The following is a 22,060-nucleotide window of genomic DNA, read 5'->3' as shown; positions in this document are numbered from 1 at the left end:
TTCATTTTTTTTAAATCCAACTTCAATTTTCCTCTACAGTGGTTTTACTAAGATTGTAAATGCAAGCAAACTCACAGAGCAGTCAACATGACTGGATTTATTACCGTTATGGAAAGCTGGCTATCGGTGAAAGATAACCAACATGTAAAGCATGGTTTGGTTGTAATAACTTGTATTTTTTCCCCCTCTCGCCCCTCATTCAGGAAGCACTTTGTGCTCCGCATCTACCTTGTGCTGTGTAAACTTTTGGAAATTAACCATAAAAATGTATCTTTCACCTTTTCATCCAGTATTTGCATCTGGAGTCACGCGATTGTATGCATTTATGGATGTGCCATATGTTTATCGGTAGGTCAACAAAATGAGAGCAATCTTTAAAGTCAGGAACTTTGACAAATTGTGCCGAACAGAATTGGTTTTGTGATTCATTTTGGTTGCACACTTACAGATAAAGATTACTTTAATTACTTTGTTGCTATTATTGATGAAATGATGATTTTAGGATGCACATTTTGAACGACAGGATGGTGCCAAGATAAAGTAGTTGTATTAAAAACTGCAGGTGGCTTACATACTTTATAAAAAATAAATAAAATAGTGTACCTCGGATGCAATCGTTGCTCTTCACATCCATGCAAAGTGAGGTTCGGCTACTATCGCCCTTGAAAACATAAAAAGTATCATACTTGGGTTTGTGCCATTGAGCACTCCAAAGAGTCACCACCTAAGGAGACAGAGACAAATTATTTGAAAAATCGCAGTATGTGGACCTCAACACAAACTGTGTCCAATCAGCTATTTTAGTTTAATCTATGTTTGGGGTGCTTTGCAGGTGTGCAATACTCATTTTTTCCCTCTGCTAACACTCTCCTTGTAATTTTGAAAAGGTCACAAATGCATAACTTCTTAGTTCAGAAGTTCTCTAGTTGTGCTCTAGTTTACGCCCTCAGCTGATAAGAGCTATAATTCTCAAATGTATGTAAGCTGACATCATGACACTAAAGTCATTGCCATGTTGTCTGTTAAAGGTTAGCCTGGTCTCTCCGGCGGGACTAGCGCAGTGCAGCCCGGTGTAGTTTGTCTTGTGTATTCTTCAGTTGTTTTGAAGCTAGCTGAAAGATTGAGGCCATCTCTCGTTCTAATGACCAGTGCAGATGTTCACAAACAGAGCAGTGCTCTCTGTCTCTAAAGGGCTTTAAGCAGGATTTCAGTTATAGCAAACACAGAGTTCTAAAACAAAGCCTCGCTAGTATTTTACTTTGCGTTTTACAGCCAGAATCGGTGTTGTAACTAACATGACAGTGGGTTAGCTGTTGTCAAAATACTTTTCAAGGAACTTTTACATGTACATGATAAAATGGTTCACAGCTGGTTTTTGTCACACACACACACACACACACACACACACACACACACACACACACACTAGACAAGCAGTTCTCTATTTAACATAAACTTTGATATGAATCGGTTAATGCAAATTTGGATTCATTTTAGTTAAAAAGCTTGTTTAGACAAGCTAAAAAGTTAAAAAAAGGGTGGTAAGCTAAATGAAACAAAAAAGTCACTGAAGCAATTTTTGTAAATAAATATCTAGTTCGACTCGTATATAGATTAGTGTGTTTTTAGGGGCATTTAGTGTCAATTTACTGATTTAAGTTTAATGCATCACCCTAAATGAGATCCACCAATAAATAGTACTCTGATGGAGGGTGGGTGATCTGAAAAGATTTGATGGTTATGTATTTAAAGATATTATGCCTTTAAATTGCTTCAATGGAATTAGTTATTTTATTAGCTTTAATTTAGTGAATGCTTTAAAAGCTGCAGTAGAATACACTATTAAACAAAGAATTTGACATATGTAATAATGAGATGGTGAGACACTGGTCACAACTTCTTTACATGAAGATCTAACTAGACATTTTAGCATAGTTAGGCATAAAGTATATTCAGGTTAATACAATAAATATTGTTTTGAAATCCAATCTGTGCCCTGACCATTTCTAGTCTACAGCAAAACGACTGCCATAAAACGGAGGTGAAATATGCTCTTTGAATAAAGACTATTAAGATCAAATCCTTTATTGACACATAAAACAAATAAAACAAAATAGTTGACAGAATAACAATTTACCATTCACTTTGAGACGTTTCACTTCGGTGTGATTAAAATGCTACACAACACTTCAAACGCATGCTGTTTGGTTTTAATACATTAAGATTCTTTATGAGCATCCAGTGTTACTTTTGTTGGCAGCACCATCTCTAGCTGACAAATTTCTAGGCCCTGGGGGACGCGTTTGCAAGGTCTGCTTTTGAAAACACTCTGCACCCTACATAAAGCTGCTTTCTGTGGGTGCACCTGTGCTCTAATTGTTTTTCCCTTTCCTGTCTTTTAAAGAATGGCTTTTTCTTAAAGCTAATGATAGACATATTAAAAGAAAGAAAAGAAAGTAGTATTGTCATTTATAATTACAGCCTTGTTATGTAAAACATAACTAATTATTTTTGTTTTATATTATACTTTTGTTTAAATGTCTTGTGATTTTTTTTTTCCATCTTCGGTTCATTTGTTCAAAAGTGCTAAACAGTCTAATTATCCAACAAAACAATTATCTAAATCTCCATTATGGGGAAAGTTGATGCGGAACATATTGTTAAGGGAAAATATAATTTAGGTATTGTGATTGGTCACAACATCCACAATAATTCAAAACAATAAGCAAAGTGTTGTTTAAAAAAAGTTTTAGAGCAACTTTTCGAAAGTATTTAATGTCCAAACCATAGCTCACTGGATTTGATTTATCCCACCATCATTTTCAGACCACAAGACCTGTTTGGCCTTATGAACTCTGAGGAAATATTGATGACTTTAAGGAGGTAAATCCTCATAGAGAGGTGCTCCAATAGGAGTGGCCCTTAGTGCCGCGGGATCACAGGCACTTGAGGTGTGGATTCAGCGGGTGTGCCGTCTCTCACAGCCCGGATAGCGTTCAGTCTCAACGGCACTCGTTACAACAGAGCACTCAGCGTGCACAAAAGGGCTTCTTCCTGGTGAAGATTTTAATGGTGTTGCGGCACTGGACACTTTACCTCCTTATCCCCCCCGTCTCATTAGACAGCCCCTCACCGTCTTCTGTTTTTTTCTGCTGAGCTTTGGTCTTTGATACTGCAAATGAAACCTTGTGATGACCGGTTTTCGTGCAAGCCAGGTTTTTTTTTTTTCACTGAAGAGAAAATGTGTTAGTCTAAAAATGAATCATTTGCGTGTTTGTTCTAAACACGTCCTGTATGATGTTCCTGGGAGCACGAGAAGAAATTATGAAGAGTCACCTTTTTCCATGCAATTACAATGAACGGGAGACTCAAGGAAAACTTTTGCATTCTTGTTAAAGATTGAACTTTCCGGACAGATTTTTTTTTTTAATCTTAAATTTCGGACACTTCCAAACTAAGCCGCACTGATGACATAAATGCACATTTAAATTTAAAATGTATTTTTCAAACACCTATCTTGGCACCTGGGAGTTTGTGAAAAGTAATATAACATAATACAAGGTAGTTAATCTACTACAACAACTAATGACCCAGAAAAAGTTTACAGTTAAGAATTTCACCGTCTTTTTACGCGCTTGCCCACTTTGTTTTATTTGTTCCCCCGTAGCGTCCTGTATGATTCGTGCCTCTGGAGGCGGCACAGCGAGCCTCTAAACAGCACTGGCCGCTCCACCGCCACAAGGTGAACTATTCCCCGCTGTGTGTTATTATTAATAACTGTCAGCCAGAGGGGGTCACCCACGACAACTCCTTGAAAAGAACCCAGGGCAAGCAACTAGGCCGCAGCTGGGCGCCTTGTAAAACAATACTCCATCCCCCCTCCCTGCTTCCCCAGAGGATGAGTGCTTAAGGCAGGAATAATGCATGGGAGCGATTGGGGAGTAGGGCACGGCCATGTTTCCAGCCGTGAAAAATTAAGATGTCACCACCTGGCACTGTTAAGCATACCTTTTGCCAGAGCACGAAGCTATCTATTAGAACAGGACAGGGCAGAGACAGAGTGTTTGAATGTCTCCCTTCCACCTCTAGTCACATTTCCCCCCCAACGCCCAACCCGATTGTGTTGCCTTAACTTTAAAAATAAATAAATAAATTCATTAATTAATTTATAAAAAGAGGAATAGGACGATTTTTAAATCCACAATTTACTTATGATTAAATATAATAAATATATTTTAAGTATATATTATTATATATAATAAATACGATATTTTTATATGTATTATAGTTATAAAATAAAAATTATATAGAATTATTTATAATAAAATATATATATTTTTAAGTTAATTTATAGTTATAAAATAATAAAAATGTATACTATCTACTTAAATCTTTCAAATGTACTGTCTATACAACGTTAATAATATAATATAATATAATATAATATAATATAATATAATATAATATAATATAATATAATATAATATATAAAATTGTAAATTATTTATACAATAAAAATAATTTATAAAATTTATTTTTATAGATATAAAATAAAATATGCCCTTTTTTAGTCACTTCTAATGTCTGAAAAACAAATAATTAAAATATTAAAATGTACTCAACTATGCCTAAGTTATACAATTTAGTAATATAACTATTACTGTAATATAATTTAATTTTATATTACAAATTATTTAAAAAAAAAAGTTCAATTATAACACTTATATGGTATGGGTGAGCAATCCCTTCAAACTAATTTTGTAAATCGCTGGATATACTGAGGCACAATTAGTCTACAGCTCATGGTACATTTAAAATTATCTTAGTTCTGAACAATTTTTTATCTTGGCAAAGACTCTCTCTTTTTTAAAATAGAGGATGTTGTCGTTCTCGGCATAGTTGCATTCCTGTGGTCAGAGCAATTCCAAATAAGTGTTCCTCCAATCTCCCTACACCACCTCTAATCCAACAAGTTTCCATTAAAATGAATGTTATAACTGAAACAGGGTGCCGGAGATGTGTGTGGGAGGGTAGTGACAGCAATTTATTTGTGCTCACCTCCTCTCCCATGCACTCTCGCTTTGAATGCATTACAAATCCTGCTTTAATTTTCTCCACTGTACCACATAGACATCCAGCTACATCACTCCAATCTCACCAAATGAAATTGGTTTTGGAGGGGTCAGAGTTCAGTGCACTGGTCTGTGTTATGATTTCCATCTAATCTGGGAGAGGACTATAAAGACCTAATCCGCCCTACCTTTTCCAGGCACTGCTGCACTCTTGAGCCTGCGTATGGGAACCTTGTAATAAGCCAAGAGAGGAAGGAGGGGAAAGAGGGATGCCTGTTTTTCAAGTCCTATTTGTTTTGTGGATTTATGGGAAGCAAAATGTTTGATGGCTTCAACTGTACCACAAGTAGACAGGCTGCATAAGGCCCAGGCTAGATTAACTGTCAACTTTGACCCTGCTTACTGATAGGAAAGGGCCACCCAGGGCCTTCAGATGAGTTTGATTTGGTAGAGCAAGAGTAGGAACCCCTGTGGATTTATGGCAGTGGACTGCCACCGTTTCCCCACAAAACAACGAAAGCGAGAGCCCTTTTCACTGAAGTTAAGTGTCCACCGTTTGCCTTATTTTATTGCTTTGTATCTCTAAATGCGATTTTATTTTTATGCGTTTCGCTTCACTGGAGTTTTTATTAGAGTTGTTGTACTACTGTATATCTTAGCTTGCACTTGGCAAATTAATGTGTTTACTTTGTCCCAGAGTTTGTGAAATTGGACAGACAGTCATGCAAAAGATGGACAATCACAAAGCATTAGACAAATGTGTTTGCAGAAAGTCATGATTTTTATATATATGATGCCTGGCAGTAGCAGGGGATACCGTGTATGCATGCTACAGCTAAAATTGTCGGCCGTGGAAAAACACCCTGCTAGCTTAGGAATACATGCTCTAAAACATGACTACCTGCTGAGTGTGATATTATCTGTTATCGTAACGCTGGAGGAACTGTTTTTCCGCTGCTTACAGTACCTTTCAGCGTATTCAGCTGTATCGATTTCTTCTTTTTTTGCTTTTTCTTTGTATATGCCTACAGTTCTCTAAGGTTTGAACACAGTAGAAACAGTGAAAGCAAGGCTGCCAAGACTTTCACGACATTGTGTACATGCATCAGTGACAATAGGCCTCAATAACGTATAGTGACATTGACGGAAAAGGTTCTAATGTTAAGTTTCTACTGCATGAATATCATATGGCATGCACCTAAATATGCTCTTACCCTCATTATTCCCTTTTCTCATTAGTCCCTAAAGCCGTTGAACGAGGTTATATTAAGCTTGAGTCAACTTTTTTCTTATGAGGCTTCATTTTTGATGAGATGACTTTCCTGAAATAGTTGTCGTGATACATCTCGTTGTCGAAAACGCTTCCACAGGCATTGCGACCATATGGGCGCTTCATTTTTCCCAACGCTCTTGACGTTACATTAATTTTCAGAAACTGTGGCCGTCGCTTAATGCCGGAATTAAATCCTGCACCTGCTGACTGGACTCAATGGGGAGATCGCTCCTGCACCTTGAACTTAACTTTCTCCAGCAGACATTTATGTGGATTTCTTTTTCCTCTGCTCAAAACCATTTGATATCCTTGCTCCTCAGAGATTAACCTTTATGCCCTTAATAAATGCTCTATATTGACATAAAAGAAATGGGGAAAATGGCGCAAGGCCTTCTGGGAAGAGGTCTGGGAGCTTCCTGAAAGAATCCAGGCCCTGGCTCTCCTAAACGAGAAGCCATAATCTGGGCTGAGCGTATGGAACTTACCGCTCGTCTTTGTCTTTTTAATTAAACTTGAGCACAGTTTGGAGGCTATTTGACCTTTCTCAGCCCCCTCTTTGTGAGGATTGCCGTAGGTCATTTCCATGCATATATTACCTCATTTGAGCTGTTCTCTGCTTCTAGTGAGTCCATGATCCGCTCGGATTTATAGATTAAGCAGAGGTGCGGCTGAAGAATATCGGCCACATATTATATCTGCTGTTGGAAGGAAAATATTGAAAATCAAGTATATCCTTTTAGGCAGGCCTGACTGAGCATTAGTAAGCGAGAGATCTGTGCTTTTAGGCTCTATTAGGTTGGTATGTTCTGTAACTGTCAAGCATGTGTTTCTTTCTAATTTTGAAATTCAGTGTTCTTTTACAAGCAGCTGCATTGCCTGGCCTGGCATGGCTGTGGTCGGGGAGGTAGTGCCACAGCATCCTTGGCTGGCATCTCTTCTCTGCCGGCATGTGAGAGTGTGATAACCAGCCTTGTCGCTTGACACGCCGAGATATGCAAGCCCCTTTGCTGCCCCCAGAGCTTTGGCAGACACCGATCGGCTTTTGTTTCTGGGTTGTGAGCTTGGAAGCCAGCCGCCATCTTGGCTCACAACACAGCCATTTGAAAATCTTGCAGCTCATTCTCCAACCTAGGACAATCCCTCCAAAACCAACTCCTCTTTTACCTGTGATAACGCAACAGACCCAATCCAGCAAACAAGACAAGAATGAATTCCCTGCCCTGAGAGAGAGGCCGAATAAATAAACACTATTCTTCTGAAGCATCATCTTGCATGGCCTGGTAGCTTTTAAACTATTCATAGCAAATTGTGCAGTGTAACAAAGACAGCCGTGTTGTTGTAGGATCAGACGAAAAGAACAAAAAGTTATTTTGGCTAGTGCTTTGCCATTAGGTGTAAACCTGATTTGGGCTGCATCACAATCTCAGAAAACCTACACCCCCCAGTATACTGTTTTCTCCTCAAGTGCATGTGGCGTATTCTGTAAATCCACAAGCTTTTTTTTGGTCTGAGAAACACATTGAGGGCTAAAATGGACTTATTGTTTAAGGCATTCGACTCCTCACCTTCGTACTTTCTGACCAACCAATTATTTAGTACAGCTTGGTGGGTTCTTGTTCCAAGCAAGTTCCCTCTCTCCAGTCCTGTCTGCTATGCTTACACCTTTAGTCTGAAGAGCCGCTGAAGGCTTCAGTCCTTTTTACTGTGATAAGCTTGCAGTTTTCAAGAGACCACAGGGCCTCTCAGTACCTAACTTGAGCATCAACGGTTGTCTCTTACACATGCAAGTTTAACATCCAAACAGAACAAAGCACCCTAGCCCCAACACAAACCTTAGACCTTCTCTGAAATGCTTGCTTTAGGGCTCTGTAATGCTATGTATGTGTTACCCTCTCCTAACAAAGCTCACTCTGGAATAACACACCATCTTCATCTATGTGTGACTGGCAGGTCTACGGACCTACACAAGGCAGTCAACTCCACTCACCGACAGTTACACCGCAGTTCGTGAGGACGGCTTGGCATCAGACACCTCAGTTGCACCACCTTAGTAATGAGTCTTTTATGGAGATGAAGAAGGGGGAAGATAACAGAAGATCCTTTCATGGTAGTCAAGAAGTGGTGGGGGTTTAGTGGAGGAACCTCCAGATGGTGATTGGTCCATGTCAGCCCCACTTACAGGGGCTTGATTTGGATAGGGAGCACAGTGCAGCGAGCCCCCTGCGCTCAACCCCTGAGCGACTTCTCAATTAGTGTGCTGCCTAGCGGAACTGTGAGACGCTGCTGGATGCTCCTCACCTCAGCCCCTCAGCTCCAGGCACACAGCATCTGCCAAAATATCTCATATGATCACATGGTCAGGCTTATTTTGCTGTGGATGTTACATCAATACACATGCTTCTATCGAGAGCAGCAGACCAAAGCATAGCCTGACTGAAAAGTGCAGAAGGCACAGAATTTTTCAGTATTGGGAAATACAGATGCATTACCTAAACAGCACTGCTTGCTAGACTTTAAATGGTTTCTCATCTCAAAATTATTTGATTATTCTGACTTTAAACAAAATGTTGCGTTCCCCCCTATATTTAAGTTGAAAATAAAGTATCTTTTGCTTTATGTTAATGTGTGGGTGAGACCAGTCAGACCTAGTTGCTCAACTGTGCTTGTGTAAAATGAGATGTAAATGCAGCCGTTTTAACGCCCTACTTTATTCATGAGAGATCCAAAAGAAAGAGAAGAATGCAAATGAGGCTCTCAGGTTTGCCCTTGAACCGGACACATACACAAACAAGTCCATCTCACCAAACGAATGAACAACTTTCAACAAATCATCTGACACTAGCCCTCGTGCAAATGTGTCGGATATTTCCTGTGTTGCTCTATTTCAACATTTGATGCTCTAGAGAAGATGTCCACCTCACTGGACTTCAATTTTATTATTGCAAAGATGTTTAGCTCTTCAATTTAGTTTTTTTTATATATTGCTTTTCTTGACATTTTTATTTCTGTCCTCCCCCTTTTCTTATAATACTGATATAATATACAATGCATTCCTAAAATCACAACCAGCCTTTTCACTTTACTGTCAGAAACTTTTTTACTTTTAGGTGTACAACAGTTTGTCACTGGGTCACTGCTCCTAAAAGGACACCTTTGTTACCCCTAAAAGGTGAATATTAGTACATTAAGGTATATTCTGCTTCTCTAATGTACAAATATGCACATTTTAAGGGTAAAAAAACATAATACAAAGATGCCCTTATAAGGGTACTGCCCCAGTGACAAGCTGTTGTACCCCTAAAGGTATGATTTTTACTATTTATTTCTGTGCATGTAAATCTGAGCATACACACAGCATTACTTAACAGAGAGGAAGAGATGAAAGGCAGGCAAAGACATCTTTAGTGCTGTCACCTCCACATTCATCGTGCTGAATCTGCACCACTTTTCCATATGCTTTTAATCCTTCTCCAATTCTAAGTCTGCATTAGCGTTTGCGTCAAAGCTCTTGTGTCTGTGCAATTCACAGGCCCTGTGCTTTCTCAGCCTAGCCCTGTATTAGCCACACACATCCTGATCAATCGCACACACCGTTTTGTTCCTTTATGGCATCTTTGCCTGAGAGAGTGTTGAGCTGTTGTACTGTGATTAGCACTCTAAATGCTGTGCACATTGCATGCTAAACGCTATCATGGACTTGCTATTTAAATGCAAAGACAGAGAGAGAACAGAACTGCAGAGTCTTTTGATGTTGTTGTTGTATAGCACTGACCAGTATAAGCAGGGTCACAAAAACTAATAATGTACGCTAAAGTGAGACAATACATTAACACGAACCAACATAACTGGCAAAACATGCTGTCGTAAAGTAGCTAAGCATCTTCCCTCCAATCAAAGTTACTGTGTCATCCCTGCACACTTCATTCCAGCTATTTGGATTTGATCAGACCCATGGCCTTTGTAAGCTCTCATTTAAAAAAGCAGTCTGCTCTTGGTCTGTTCATTAGAGACCTCTCAATTGTCAAGCTTGGATAGCAAGATCATTTGCACTGATTCGCTTCTCTCTACCACAAATCTGCATAAAAAAAGAAGCATCACACCACGGGAACTGTAGGTGCTTCTGTCCGTAACGCATTACTCTGATACCCATATGTCCCTGGAACAAAGCAACAGAGGGTTTTGATACTGAGAGGAGTGCGTATAATTAATTTGATTTTGAAAACATGGAGGTAGGTGGAGAGAGAGGGGTGCCGGTTAATGTATTGATCAAGAGTTCATTTGGCTTTATCTTCATTCTACTAATTACTTTACTCTGAATAATATCAAGGTGGTTTTCATTTTAACTGCCAGTGGGAATTCCTGGGAGGGAAAAAAATACATCCAATCTATTTTATCAGTGATTAAAACATTTCAATCATTGGGCCCACAAAAACACCCCTCAAGCTCAATGTGGGGCGGCATTCAGGATTCTGTCTAATTAAAATCCTACATTAAATATTTCTTAATTATCCTTTTCAGTAAAAGAAAGGAAAGGAAAATTAATCAGGGTGGTTTTAAAGACCTTTCCACGGATGGAATCTACAAATCTAGTGCTGTGACAACATGGCACTGTTGGTTTTCACCTTTCCTACAGTCAACTTTACTTGGTTAAAAATCAGATTTACACATCACTGATTAGGGATTTATTTGTTGCTTCGTTTGTACTGATGGTCTTAAAGCTTGCAGTGCATCCTGGAAAAATGAACAAAAAACATTCATTTGCAAAATTACTTAAAATTCAAAAACATATAAAGATCTAAAGGTAATACTTTATTAAAAAATATAAATAAACAGATATTTTACACATAGCTAGCATTAAATATCCTGCAATCCTAACATTATGCACTGATACATAATAGGCTTCCAGCTTTTTAGGACTAAAAATCTTACTCGACCATAGTAGAGATAGAAACTCTACACAAGATTTTAATAATAACTGAAGTTGCAAAAATCGCTACTAGATAACAACAAATCTGTTCACTGTTACAGTAAATAATTTCCCATGGTTGGGTTTTTAATAAATGCATGTATATTTAATTAGATGCAAAGCAACTTATAAAGCACAACAAACTACTCAATGTAATGTACATGCATGCCATGCAAATTAACATTCTTTATGCAATGTCAAATTAAAATTGTTGCCCATTATACTAGACAACTCTTGTTCTTTTGGAATATTACTGTATTTAGTATAAATGATTCATCTCTGCACATCATTTTTTTTAACTCTTGTGCCCAATCTTTAATCAAAACCCCTCCCTCTTGCAATGACATTCTTCTCTTCTCTAATGACGTGGTGTGATGGCACTTACATGAGATCACTGCAACAGCTCATTCAAGAAGCTGTTTCAGTCAGAAATACAAAACATTAGGGAAGACAAATTACTTTAATGCTGATTTTAAATAAAACCTTGTGTACTTCAGACAGTGTCCAGTTTCTGACCACAAACGAATGATTATGATCCTTCATAAAAGGAACAAGATGTTTTTCCTTTCATCTCATTCTCCCATTCTCACAGTTTCTCGTGTCTTGTGACATTTCAAACAGCGGCTCGAAGCAGGAGGCCTCCATATTATGAACAAATTCTCATCTGAGGAACAGATGGTTTAAGTCGTGCCTCCTCAGGAAATAAATTAACAGATAAAGCTACAGAACAAAGAAATCCAGCGTCCCCTCTCGCCTCTATTTTGTGTTAAATGAGATGGCGTGGAGATGTTAAAAGCTCTGAAGGCGTCCTGTAATTGCTATGTTGTGCTTGGAAAAAAGCTTTGCCACCATTAACCTCTCCTCAATACAATTCACTTCACATGTCTGGCAATTATGTGGCCAATAATGCTCCATTCTTGCAAATGTGTGTGTTCTTGACTTCCTGTAATTAAATTGGGCTTTTCACATGTAATCTGAAATCGTGGAGAGGTCAAAATGGGCACTTGTAATCACCATTGATCGAATTTGAAGTAGAGGTGCAAATACTTAATCCTCTATTTTTCTTCCGTGCTAAATTGTTCTGATGGGAAAGTCAGAGATTCAGCTAAGGGGTCAGGGGTAGGACGGTATTGTTTTCTTCTCCTGCTTTTCAATCTTTGGCAGAATGTGAGAAGAAGAACTCAAAAAATAGAAGAACAGATAACAGTCATTTTTCAACAGACCTTGTAACTTCTTTGAACAGTCACCATCTCTCAAGTAGATTATGAGTTTGAGTATCGAAAAGTTATTTAGCTCATGCTCTAAAAATGACATTCACTCCTAGGTGATGTATGCTCTGAAGCATTTCATGTAGCCATAACTATCATTCACCAAAGGCCACATATGCTACAATGCATCTTTTCAACATTTTCTATGAAGTTAGACCTTTAGAATGATCCATTTAATTTGCCGACACCTACACAATGGCCTAATGCGACAGCTCAACACATTTACTCTGCAATGCCATAAACAAGTTCTTTCAGGAACCCTTTTCTCGATCCACAAAGCAGCAGAATAAGGTTGTTAGCCCTGGTTTAAAGTGCTAAATACAAAAGTTCACTCACAGCTTGGTTATAAAACAAAATGGACTGCCAGAGAAGATTGGTTAGCCTGAGCTATGCTAAGCACTCTACATTAATAAAACAAGGGTGGCGATAAAATGGTGAATAGAAACGGTGTTTGACTTCAGTTATTTGTTCATATGGATTTGTTCATATTCGATTAGCTTCTTACTGCTATTGTATGAATAAGAAAATGTAAGATTTACACCTGTTAGTAAATACAGTTCCGAAACATTGTCAATGCGTTCTCTGCGTCAGCCACCATTTTGCTTGCGTTGGAGAACGTAAAGATCACAACGCTGGCATTTCCAGTCGGGCTAAATGGTTTTGAGATCATTCGCCTGGACACATTATGTTTTTGGATGGTCCCCTCCAGTTGAGATTAGCTTAATTAGCTGTGAAGAGCAATGGCTCGTGGGACTGAGCGTGTTTGGTGCAGATAATTGCAGGGCTAGCGTGGCACACCCCAGTGCCCAGCTTGCAACTGCAGGTGGGTTGGCACCGAGAAGTGCCTATCAAAGTGCACATCTGGGCCCTGCGGGGGTTGAAAACTTTCATTACATCCCTCTTTAAAATACCCCTCAGAATCCCTGCACACCTCTGCCAGATTTTCTTGCTGAAAAGCGCTCCAAAGCTTTTGGACGGTTTTTGTGTGGTGAGGGCATAATTATTTTTGTTTCACTGTGATTTTCACTTGAAAGAAGTTTTGCACCTTTCATCTTGGTTGTTTATTGAATATACAGACGCGTGAAAATATTTGACCGCCATTGTATTTCGGGAGTCCATTAAAGTCTGAGTTTTATCTCCTGATCGAGCATCTATGTTATTACCTCATAATAGCAGTTTCTCGAGTCAATTCCTAAAGTTGTTGTCTTCTTAGAGGGCTGTTTACAGTAATTACCCTGTTGAGGCAGTAACTTTCGGTGTCAAAAAACAATTACCCTTTACTTTCAGGAAGAATTTCTGTGCTCAATCTCACGCCCGGGTTGTAAAAGCCGTCTTTGCTGCGCTTTTACTGAGAAGAGAGAGGGGAAGAGAGTGAATGGCCTAATGAGTGAAGGATGTTCATGTGATGCTCATGAGTTTTAAACACGCACATGGTCTTTCTGGGCAATTATCGCGGGTCTCTGCCTCAGCCTAAGCGAGCTGACAGGTCAGTGGAGAGCTGTTCTATCTGCCCTGCAGTGGAAAGCTAAGAGGCCCATAATTCATCATTAGGATATCAGAGTCCAGGTGCAGATTAGAACTGATTGAGCCAGCAGCCAGGCAAAGTCAGGGCACTCAAGGAGGAAAATCTTATCCCACAGACAATTCCCAGGTCACGCCCGCTGTAATTGAAATAATTTTGCCCCAAGAGTTGTTTAATCTTCGAAAATCACACGTGTAGGCTCTAGATTGAAGAAAGTACACGTCTGATAGCATCTGCCAACCCGTTCCAGCTAGTCCCTCCTTCTCCTGCTTTTTTTATACAGGGGAAGGCATATTTTCTTCTCAGCTCAAATAAAATCAAAACCAATACCTTTTTTTTAATCGAATGAACGGTTTTGTGATTTGTGGGGATAAAATTGGTGATTACAACTATTTACCTTAAAGAATTATAATTACATTGGGACTAAACTGCATATTAAAAGTTTTTTTTTTAATTAATTTTTTTAATTTATTAATAATAATAGTTTTATTAATAATCATAGTGCATTATCAATCATTTAAAGAGCACATGAAATCTAAATGGGAGTTTCTGCCTTGTTCAGATGAATACACTTTCGAATACATTTTGCTTTTGTACTGCGAAAACGGAAATTTGAAAACAATTACTCATATTGAACCGATAGATATGTATGTTTAAACTGCTATTGTGCCTAGTATGTGCTATTCACTTTCACACTGTTGCTAAAGACATGTTACTTTGCACACTTTTCATATCGCAGCCCTACAAATATGACACAAAATGTACTCGCAATTGCTGTCCTGAGGGCAAAACATGAGAGCAACTGCGTTTTAGACCAAACATATACTTGTGAGTAAGTGCGACCTGGACACATCGGTGAATGGTAAAGAAAACGATCCTGCCAGAACAATAGCATGCAAACTTTATTGTGTCTGTTCAGGCTGTATCATCTCACTGAGCTTTTATGAGGTTTTATGCATGCACATAAGGTGAATTTAGCGTTTTTCGGCATTTCAGTGTGGATGAGAAACTTTTGCAAAAAGCTTGAATACACTAGTGTGGACGGAAAGGATTTTCAAATGTATCGGGATTAATGTAGATGTAGACGTAGCCTTAATCCATGTATACTATATTTTATGGTTATCTAAATGCTAGTGTACTTCTAAATGCTGACAAAACTTATTTTTAGTTGAACAAAACTCAAAAATCTAAAATCGGGAAAAATACGCCAAAATGACTGATGTCTCATCCCGTACTAAACAACTGAAAAGCAAATCATGTCTATGACAAGCCTGAAGCCTATTGAGGCCCAAAACTTCAATAAGATTCAATAGGAAATGTTAACACAGGACAGAGAACTGCAATAATGGAGCAATTAGGGTATTTTGTAGTTTTAAGTTATATAATATATATATATATATATATATATATATATATATATATATATATATATATATATATATATATATATATATATATATATATATAACTTCTGCAGCAAAATAACTCCAGCTTCTTTTTGCGTTCAGGTATAGTTTTTCACACAGACACTAATGATATGCATGCATTTTTATGCTAATAAATAATAAAATCATTATCAAGTTTTTAACTCAGGATCCCCTTACAGTTGATATTTTTATGCGATGATCAATCATCTCGACAACATCAGTAACTTGAGCATCAATATTTCAAGATTAAACTTTAGATCAACTTTTTTTTTTTAACTCACAGCACCCAAAACATAGACGTTTAAAGTTAGCAGCGACGCTAACCGCAGACACAGCACAGCGCTGCATGGTAGCAGCAAAAGAGCCTGCTGCTCGAGACGCAACAAATCATTTGTCTGTTATTAACCCTGAGCCTGTAATTATGCAGATTGCCATAGATTTTCCCTGGGTGCCGAGAAGTGAGATCCAGGGGTTGCTCTCAGCGTGGCAGGCGGACGCGAGAACGGCCGCGCATTACTGAACTTGCCACATTCATCACTGTGACTGATGGCACAGGCGGCCGGTCCCCGGGTCCCGGTGGTTAATGTAGTGGGTAATTAACTGTCATTTGCCTGGTAATAGGCCGATGATCAATGGTTTGTGAGGAAACAAATTCTAATTCGGCAGCTGATGAATGCACGCTGAGGCCAGAGCGATTGAAGTCGCGGGGGTGGCGGCGGGAGAGAGGAGCAAGACGGAGAGAGGGAGCCACTGTCAGAATTTCAAATGCTTCTGGAGGTGGCAGCGTTATCATGCTTTCTCTTTTCCCTGGAAAAAAAAGGTGCAGAAAGGAGAAAGCAATGCTTAATTTGTTGCCCTTGATGTTCAGAAAATACCTAAACAAATGAAGTGAAAAGAATACAGGCCTGACGTTTTAGATAAACATTACGCTTTGCTTTGTTCAAAATCACATTTACAGGCCCCGGGACCCCCCGCCCAGACTCTGAGCCAGGAATAAAAAATAAAAAAAGATTTATTTCTCCATTATATATTTAATAAAAAACATTATCTTACCAGGGTTGCACAGAATTCAAGCTCTGTTTCAATTCAAGAGCGTGGATTTGAGTTGAATTGGCCACACCCCACAGGAAGATGAATTCAATTTAAATTTAAATAGCAGGAAGCAGAATTTACTGAACAAAGGCAATGCATTTTCTAAAATGAAGTGGTCTTCCATACTTGCCCACAAAAGTTAATGTATTAAACTAAATACACATTTCTATAGGTGGCATTTTGTACACCAATCACTGTCAGAAAAAAAGGTACACTGCTGTCACTGGGGCGGTACCCTAAGGCAGGGGTTTTCAAACTTTTTGTGTGTGCGGACCACTATTTTTAATCACAACATTTTGCGGACCACTTCATAACACATAATAAAATATGTCTAGACACAGTCCTGCCTGAATTAACCCGCACCTCTACATAGGCTTACTAGCACTAAAACTATAACTAGCTATCACATCAGTACAACAGGCTTGTTAAAGGAAAGTTTACTGCACACAACGGCTGCCACATATTTAATTTATTTATTTACTCAAGCGCCCTAATGCAAAATAGCTTTCGCAGTATTTTCTCTTTACTCTCCTTTTCTTTGTTTTTTTATGATGGATCTGGCTCATAGATGCATCCGACTCACTGTCAATCTCTTCATTTTTTGTAACTTCTGCCTCTGTCTTTTTTCTCTTCAGAGAGCCCGTTGCTATCCACCGATCCATAACGGCACTGAACTTTAACGTCACGGCCGAGCGCCACTAGGCTATTTTAGTAATCGCACAATAACTTGACAATTTAATACAAATGTTATATCAATATAGGCCTACATATTCTTTTTACTTTTTATTTTTTATGGGAATTTCCTGGTAAAATGAAGGTAAAAAAATATTATTTTATTTTATTTTGCCTTTCCACGGACCACCTGCAGTACCCTCATCGACCACTAGTGGGAATGACTTCCGTAAGGTACAAAACCGAAAAGGTACTAAAATGTATCTTTAAGGTACTAATACGCACTCTTAAAAGTACTGATATGTACTTTTTAAGGTACTGATAGGTACCATTTCACTTTTGTACCTTAGGGTACCGCCCCAGTAACAGCACTGTACCTTTTTTTCTGAGGGTGTTCAAATAAATCTGTCTTCGCAGGTACTCAAAACAATTTGAGTTAAACTTGAATTGCAGTTCCGCATCTTGTTTGCTACCTTAATTCGTATTCAGTTCAAATGAAACTGATTAGAAATGTATTAATACTAATTCCATCGTGAACTGATCACAAGCCTGATTACACTAGGTCATTACTTAAAGAAGTAATTAGTTAGAAATTTCATGAAAAATGTAGGCTATTATCTTCTCCATGGACCCCTGGTATAAAAGGTCCCAAAATTGCATAGTTTGGACCATATCAGTTTGTCTTATTTCGTGTTATCTGAATCACTTGCATATTAGAATCCCAGAGGGGTCTCATTTGATAGGGAGTAATTTACAAGGATTTTAGATGTAGATGGATGAGGATATTGAGGTGACATCGCTCATGCATTTTCCATTGGGGCACTGTCTAATGATTACAGTAAAGCTGCACGCTTGAGCCTCACTGCTGCGACCACTAGGATAAAGCCTTGTGGAATAATTTAATTGGTGTCTGTTTTCCTCTCATCAAATAGGTGTCATTCAACTGTGAAAAGCCGCTGTGCACCTCCAACACCTTTTGTGTCCAATCAGGTGGTACTGATTGCGCATTCTCTTTTAACTTATGAATCCAAGCTGCCATGAATTTTAATTTCAAGCTGCCTCTTCAGCCTGCTAAAATACACATGCTATTTTGTAAGCCTTTTATGTTTGATTTCCTCCATAATTCTCTAAAAATATCACACAGCCACTGACCATCGACGGAAAACTGGACTGAGCGATAACCTCAGCTGAACCCTGGTACATTTTCCTAAATGGGAAGGCCGGTCTGAATTTGTTTCCGGACACACTTAGGTCCTTCTCTTGCAAACTGCAAGAGAACATGCACCTCCAAATTCATTACAAGCCAAGCACGCTTAATTTGCTACCTCCCTTGAGAGCCATTAGCGTCTGTGGCATCAAACTGGCAGACTAGTGAAAGACAAGTGGCAGGTAGGGCATCATCCGTCTTACCATCCCTCCCCTTTTCCTGTTGGGCTGGGAAACAGAGCTTTCTGGGAGTCTCCTATACAGAGGAGTGGTTACGGCACAGATCCCTAATTTTAACAGCAATGGGTCTTTATCATTTCTGTGGAAGTTTACCACTTGTAGTCAGTCATTATCTGAAGAACATACAGGTATATTATTTATTTACACTGCTTTTCAATGTTTTTTTTAAGGAACTGATACTTTCATTCAGCAAGGATGAATTACATTAGTCAGAAGTGACAGTAAATATATGCATAATGTTACAAAAATATCTACAAATGAATTATGTTATTTAGTCAATTTATCTTTGCTAATTAACATTACGCCACAAATGCTGAAATTCAAACATTTTTCATCTACTGTTTAATATGAGATGTCTGGTGTCCAAATACAAGTTTCAACAGAAATACAGAATACAAGAACTTTCACTAAAACTCAAGAGTCTCCCTTTTCACACAATCTAACTCAACTAGAAACTCAAAAATAAAGTAGTGAATGTGGTGAATATAAATATGAGCCAAGGGTACATCTGTCATTTTTTAAACAAGGGAATAGCTAAAATCAGCAGTCAAAAGGAAGAAAGCAAATCCCCCAAAGATCATTGTACGTCAAGATACTCACAGCTACTTTCTGATGGATTACAATCCATTTCATAGAAAAAAATACAGTAGGTACAGGTTCTTTAAATAAAAACACCTATTGATTTATCTGTGCAGCCCATGTATTACACAGCCAGAATCTAAGGTGAGAGCAGCCGTTTTTACTCAATGCCTTGTGTATTTGCAAAGCACAGACCTCTGTCCTCAAATGCTCAAAGCAAAAAGGCATGACTGCCCTATTCCAGGAAAGGTATTGGTTACTTTAAATTTGCACGAGATGAGGCGTTTTGAACTCACAACTCGCCAGAGTGGCAAACTCAATACTGGTTTGATTCAACCTGATGACAAAAAGACCTTCAAGCATCATTTTTTCATATGGATATCATCTATCATTCATCAGCTGAAATCCAGCATATGCATTAATACATCTTTTCTTTCCAGAACATGCATTAAATACATGCGGCACAATCATTTTCTTTATATAAGCGAGTTGAACACAGTGAATCTATCATCCTTTTTCTATTTACGTTTAGATGTATGATATACTTAATTGCAAGATGGTAGTGGAAAAAATATACCCCATCATTTCATCGGTTTCATGCTGAGGCCTTCCGGCTATGCACTTTTTTTGAAAATAGTGGAGACGTGATAACATGAACGTGACTATATTTAGACAGCTCAAAGGGAAAAGCATAATTCCTTTAATTAAATCGGCACCAATCCACAGGACAAATTCTCGTTTTCTCTCTCCTCTTACCTGGAATGCTATTGGAGATATCCTTCATCATCTCAAGGTGCGTTCACAGTAGCCCTTAATTTCGTAGGTATTCATGAGAGTACAATCTATCTGCTTGGCTCTTTTTTATTTGCCTGTGGGAAACATAGTTTCTGAAGGTTAATAAACAACCCTGCATATCCCAGGCCCCAAGATCATTTATCAGATTGCGATCTCTTACAGAGCCGGAGAGTGGCATGCAGTTTTATCATTTTAACAACGACGGCTAAAAGTGCCTGAAGAAGTCCGCCTAATAGGTTATTTTGTTATATGATTTCGTTATCAGATATTTCTTTTCCCCCTTCCCCCCTTTACTCGGTCTAGGTCGCGATAAAGTAACAGCCATGAATCCCTAATGAATCCTCTCCGTAATGTCCCGCGAGCAGGCAGGAAAATAATAGGCTCGTCCCTGGGCAGGCGCTCTGTGGCGTTAACCTCACCCGACCCAGCCATCTTCATGATGGTCACATCACACTCCACTTTTGTGCTTTTGCCATCTTTTTCCAAGCCGAATTATCATAAAAGAAGGCATCATGGGAAATGTTGGAGTTGGACTTGGTATTGATACAGGAGTCTAGCCTGTAGTTCATCTGTCAAGTCTTTATTAACCGAAAGCAGCGCTTATATCTAGGTGGAGAGCGGAAAACATTTGAGTCGAGCGTAGAACACGAAACTGACAAGCAGTTCCGGTGACAGAACAGTGACTTCTTCTAAACCCTCCAGATGACACACAGCTCATATCTCTGTCGTTGTAAGTTACCGAAACCAAACATGAAAACCTGCAACACAAGGCGGATGCATTTGTGCAGCGCAGAGCAGCTCTCTCACACTGTATGACACGACAACTAGTTGTCCAGTCCGGTTCTGTTTACAGAGCACAGGTTTTACGAGAATGCGGTTGTAGGTCCTGAATATTTATGGGTGAGTTTGCTTATAGAATATGGTTTTAAATAAAAAGAACTGGACAGCTGTTTGTGAATCCAACTACACTGGTTTCTCTATTTGTTTTTGATTAACTAAAAACCACCAAGCAATGTTCATGAATCACTTCTTGCAATCCCATTTGAATCTTAGCATTGATATGGTTGGTTGTTCAAATAATTCTGACCCTAAGACTTTACATCTTTTTCAATCTGTCAGGTTGTTCGGTGTGACAGGGAACTGTGCGGCTTGCAGTAAACTCATCCCAGCATTTGAGATGGTCATGAGAGCCAAGGAGAACGTCTATCACCTGGACTGCTTTGCTTGCCAGCTGTGCAACCAGAGGTTAGTCAATTTATATTCCGTTTTTCAGTACTTAAATGTATGTATCTCTCTGTGTTGAGACCCTTAAAACTTAAAGGTTGACTTGAATCCAAAGCATCTTACAGTACATTTAGTACAAGGACGGTCCCGCTTAACCCCACTATCGTGTCTCGCTCAAGGGCACCATGGCGATAGGGAATCCCAACAACTCTCTGGTTCATGAATCAAACCTCCTGGGGTTTGAAAAATGACCTTCGGATTAAAGCCCACCACCCTACCAGCGAAAGATGTTTGGGCAGATGTTTTCTTATCCAAATTACATCAGTATGTTTACTACAGGTACAGTCTCCCTGGAGCAAGAAGTACATTGCTCAAGGGCAAAACAGTGTTATAGACGAAAACTCTCCAGCACATGAATCACCCTTTGGGGGACTGAACTGGCAACCTTTGGATTGCTGGCAAAATTTTATTGACATTGAACCGCAATTGAATTGCAATTTCTAGTGATTTCAAACAACAGCCTTTGAACCACAAGCCCATTTTGTGTAACTACCACCCTACCACAAAAACTGGCATTAGACACTTTTGTATCCAGAGAGGCTTATAGTACATTGCTTCATACCTTGCTCAAGGGCACAGTGACGATCAGGAACAAAATAACCCTCAAAATCACAAATTGCCTCTTCTGGGGATTGAACTTATGACTTTGGACAGTTTTGGATGG

At 38.9% G+C, this 22,060-nt stretch overlaps 1 protein-coding gene across 4 annotated transcripts in view; it reads left to right on the top strand.

Annotated features, from left to right (window-relative positions):
• The window catches only part of lmo3 (LIM domain only 3), a 44,198-nt gene that overhangs the window by 11,423 nt on the left and 10,715 nt on the right, over positions 1 to 22,060 (top strand). For all 4 annotated transcript variants that reach the window (XM_067428597.1, XM_067428595.1, XM_067428596.1 and 1 more), the window contains exon 3: positions 21,232 to 21,357. In XM_067428597.1, the coding sequence (XP_067284698.1) occupies positions 21,232 to 21,357 (126 nt within the window). The remainder of the gene's footprint in view (positions 1 to 21,231; positions 21,358 to 22,060) is intronic.

This window comes from Pseudorasbora parva, chromosome 20 (genome assembly GCF_024679245.1).
Source record: "Pseudorasbora parva isolate DD20220531a chromosome 20, ASM2467924v1, whole genome shotgun sequence".
NCBI classification, from domain to species: domain Eukaryota; kingdom Metazoa; phylum Chordata; class Actinopteri; order Cypriniformes; family Gobionidae; genus Pseudorasbora; species Pseudorasbora parva.
Note: the sequence above shows the minus strand (reverse complement) of the source record. Positions and strands in the feature narration are given on the sequence as shown.